The 4,470-nt window shown below is 30.9% G+C and overlaps 1 protein-coding gene across 1 annotated transcript; it reads right to left on the reverse strand.

Annotated features, from left to right (window-relative positions):
- Window positions 1-863: 863 nt before the first annotated feature.
- Window positions 864-1,983, reverse strand: LOC108763904 (zinc finger matrin-type protein 5). Its single transcript, XM_018511827.1, has 4 exons — window positions 1,934-1,983; window positions 1,654-1,796; window positions 1,394-1,531; window positions 864-1,168 (listed from the first exon to the last, which is right to left on the reverse strand). Exons 2-4 carry the CDS (start codon window positions 1,778-1,780, stop codon window positions 933-935), a joined length of 501 nt encoding a protein of 166 aa, XP_018367329.1. The 5' UTR covers window positions 1,781-1,796; window positions 1,934-1,983; the 3' UTR covers window positions 864-932.
- Window positions 1,984-4,470: the final 2,487 nt, after the last annotated feature.

Raw genomic sequence — 4,470 nt, forward strand, 5'->3', positions numbered from 1 at the left:
CTGTGATTTATTCAATTCTGTTGAACAGAAAATGCGATTGGTCAGTTCCAATGTAATAATCAGTCGATTAAGTTAATCGGAGTTGATGAGACCGGTTCAATGTGTTGGAAACCGTGTGATATATTAAAACCCGTTTCTACTAATGTAGATTATTAACTTTAATCTCGATTCAACTTTACTCCTGATCTTTTTCTAATTTTTAGAAAAAAATAGACGTTTTAAGAATTAGAAAAAGAGGGAGAGTGTTAATTGTAAATCGAGATAAAATTAAACTGCAGTGATAAAAACATTGAACGTTGATTAATTTAACCAGAAGTTGGTGAGAGAGGCCTTTACACCAGCGCACCTGTCTATGTTTTGCTATGGAAGTTAAGTACCATGTCTATTTTACAATGAATGTGGTGTATGTCCGGCTAAGGGCTTCTTTCATCAACTTCTGATTAAATCAATCGACAATCTCGTAAAAGTTCCAACAGCCTTTTAATATATCAGAATATCTCCTCTCTCTTTCTCTTCTGAGATAAATGGTTTAATTCTAATAATCGCGATGATTGAGTTGACCCTCAATTAGCGTTAATCGGAGTTGGTGAAAGAGACTTTAATAAGAGCTGCCAAGAAGAGGCTCTTATTAACACCGACATGCTTCATATCCATTTTCGACACTACAATTTTATCGATAGTTTCATAAAATAACCATGGTACATAGATCCCAAATTACAAAAATGGACATTAGTACACATAAGCGAAAAAGATTTGCTAATATGATCACTCTCAAGTTTCTTTCTGGTTCGAATGATAGCAATGCCGGTAATGCGTCGTTTGATTCGAAGCTTGGTGGGATGTACAATTTGGGATCGTCACTCCGAGAAACTGAACGCGATAGGATTATCAATATAAATACGTTTATTTTTAGAATTTCTAAAATCAGTCTTTCAACCCCATTTACTAAAATTGCAGTCTATTATTCTTTCCGACATAACGGGCTGCAAAGAAGGTGGTAAATAAGGATAATCGATTAATTTTGACGGTGTGTTCCACATTAAATGATTAAGATCCTCGGTGTCGCTCGAGTCGATTACATTCTCAAAATATTCCTTGATAATATCTTCTGAATTTGGCCAACCATCCCTAGGTTGAGCTGTTGAGACTTTGGATTTTTTCATCTCAGCTAGAAAAAATTTATCTACTGAAGATTAACGTTTTACGTGGCAATAATAGGATGGTCGATAGAATAAATAGAATAATTACAGTTTATCCAAACAAACTTGCATAATTGTATAAAGAAAATTACTTAATTGCATTTCTGTCATAAGAATGCACGTAAAATACGATTTGTTAATTTTCTTTATGTATGTTTATGCGATTATGCAAGTTTGTCTGGATAGACCCTTACCAAGCTGTTGAAGTTCCCATATCATTGGTGGTGTGTAATGTGAAAATCGACAACCAGAACCAAACGCACAATCTCCAATGGTCAAATAGCGTTTACATGGAGTTTTGCAGTATTCTTCCTTTAATATCGTTTCTGGGTCTAAAGACATTAATAATAAATTAGTGCATTATAATCTGATTAATTATATGCAAGTACAAGAGGTTATATAACATATAATGGCACTAAACAAAGAAATAAGAAAAATATTGTTTAACGCTTACCTTTAAATGTGCTGTAATGACTCGCTCGATTTGTCATGTGCTGCATACTGGATAGATGCTTTTTACGAGCTTCGACATCATCTTTGAAAGATCTGTCACAATAGTCGCAATAGTATGTCTTGCCCATTGATGTATATGATTATCTTGTAGGAAGAATACAAATTCTATCAATAGTTACATTATATTGCACGACAATTGAATAAATATATTCAACAATAGCATGTATTCAAATATGAACCATCCTCAAAATGTATAAAACAAAACAAATCAAAATCATTACCAGTGTTGATAACCTAGAAGCAGTGTCCGACCGTACCAGGGCCGAAAATTATTGTATCTAACCCAGAATTATCGTACATACATACATCGCGCGCGCGCGCGAACAAAATTTAAATACGAAATATGTAAAATTTTAATCCGTAATTAAGACGGTCAGAAATAACAATTTTATTCATTACTTAACGTTGAAGTGACTTAGGCTGAAATCAGCTTCCGAAATAGATCAGAAATTTCTCGATCAATTCTCAACCGATTTCGCTGAAATTATCCATTATTCAGCACTTTATAGAAGCCCCTTAATACACGATCATTGAAACAATAACCGATATTTTTTATTGATTTCAAGAGCTTAAACATTCTATAGAATAAATTGTATTTCTATAATATCCAGGTGAAAAATACAAATTGGAAAATGATTATTTCAGTATATTTAAAACAATTTTAAAAGAAAGAAACGGTACAAATGTGGCTTTTTACATATGTTGACAGTAGACAGTAAGTTCACTTGTATTGTCAATATCACAATTTTTTTATGTATATAGTATACATATATATATTTTTTCGTATTTATCGTAGTAGCATCAATTATAGTCATTTCACTTCACAGATTAAGCCACGTGACTAGAACGATAAATCTTTGATAAGACTAAACAATATATGACTTGCAGATTATAAACGAACACACTTCAAAAAGAACAAATAATATTTAAAATTCATATTTAATTTCTATGATTTTTAATAAATAACGAAATCATCCAAGTCATTTAATTCATCGTCTTCTTCAATGCCTACTCTGCTGATAATATGTATATAAAATTAAGAGAGAAGCGTAATAAGTCAGAAATATAAAATTATCGTATTTTAGGCGTACGATAATGAAGTGCTATCGTACATCGTACGTGTAAATAAAATTATCGTATGTGTACGATAATTATCGTACGGTTACCAACCCTGATCATTACAAATAAGTTAACTAGAGCAATAAGTTTATTCGCGTTGCTTAAAATCCCTAAAAATATTTGTACTTTAAACGAGATAAATATATATTCTAGCATTAGAAAGAGAGAGTAAGCGAAGACTCTGAGTGCAAAAAGTGCAAGTAATACGAACAGACCTATGGTCTGTTTTCTGTTCCTGCACTAGACTGCACTAGAACTCTTTCTCACTGTCGATAAATATTGAACGTATACCTTTCTCACTTTAAGTTCCAAAAGTGTACACTAGTTCAGCCATAGAAAACAGACCTCTAAGGCCGGAATCAGACTACGCATTGAAGAATGAGATTAAAGATTGAAGTTTCACCAATCAGAACAAAAGGAGTCAGAATTTCTTTGTCCTCATTGGTGAAATTTCAATCTTTAATTTTCAATCTCAATCTTCAATGCATAGTCTGATTCCGACCTTAGGATCAATCATATTATTTTTTCTCCTAGAGCAGAAATGTAAAAAGTTAAAATCATCTAAATATATCGATGCATGTGTATACATACATACAATTTTCACTTTTCACATTTCCATATCAACGAAAAAACTCTTCATGATTGATCTCCCTAATATTATTAGGCAAGCCGCTTTTTTCGGGCATGCGCATTATAGTACTAGGAAGATTTAGTAACGTATATAAGTGAAAAGATAAAATATTTATAATTTTGGCGATATTTTGCAGCAGAAAGATAAGGAACCTAGAAACCCTAGGCTAGGATGAAAAAGTATAAATTATTTTATTTAATTTTATAATTTTTTTATTGGTTTTCTAAAAATTTTTATATAATTTTTATAGAACGTCAAAACAGAGCTCCTACAAGATCCGTATAATTTAGAATTTAATACTGCAGTGGTACTATAATATATATACTTGAACTCTTATGAGCGAAAAAGACGGCTCGCCTATAAAGCCTTGTGTCCACGATGCTATAGAAATCAGTCTAAAATCTTGGATGAAGAAAAAATTGACTATAATCACTGGTCATGTGACCAAATTATTCAAATGTAATTCGTTAATTCTTTCTTCAAGATCTGGATGCAATTTCTACCATTGTAGACACAAGATAACAATCTGTACTTACTGAAGACCCAAGATACTACCATAACGACATCTAACAATGAGAGTGTTATACTAATCGCAACTTATTTTCAAGTACACATCAGGTAAGAAAAATGCATTTTTTTTCCACACATTTAAAGTTAAAAATCTTAATTTAATTATTTAATATTACATGAAAATTTTATTTGCTAATATAAATTAAATTTATATTAACTATTTTTATAAATAATATTTTTGGAAAAACTTTAAGGATGTCATCAATTGCAATATTAATAAAAAAAAACATTTTATGTATCTATCGAAAAAATCCAAATTAACATTGAACAATTTTTTTTAATTCATGTTGATAAACAAATGAATTAATTATATAACATTAAACACAACCCAGTAATCAGCAATAAACAGTAACATATCAATTTCACACTCAACAATATAAACGTAATATATAACATATGTAATATGTAACAATTATCTTGTTGAGTGTGTTGTTATAC

Source organism: Trachymyrmex cornetzi, unplaced genomic scaffold (genome assembly GCF_001594075.2).
Source record: "Trachymyrmex cornetzi isolate Tcor2-1 unplaced genomic scaffold, Tcor1.1 scaffold388, whole genome shotgun sequence".
Taxonomy (NCBI): Eukaryota; Metazoa; Arthropoda; class Insecta; order Hymenoptera; family Formicidae; genus Trachymyrmex; species Trachymyrmex cornetzi.

Coding starts and splice junctions, on each gene's coding strand:
- LOC108763904 (XM_018511827.1), bottom strand. CDS start 1,780: ATGGGCAAGACATACTATTGCGACTATTGTGACAGATCTTTCAAAGAT. Junction 1,532..1,653: donor TCATTACAGCACATTTAAAG/GTAAGCGTTAAA, acceptor TAATGTCTTTAG/ACCCAGAAACGATATTAAAG. Junction 1,169..1,393: donor ATGGGAACTTCAACAGCTTG/GTAAGGGTCTAT, acceptor AATTTTTTCTAG/CTGAGATGAAAAAATCCAAA.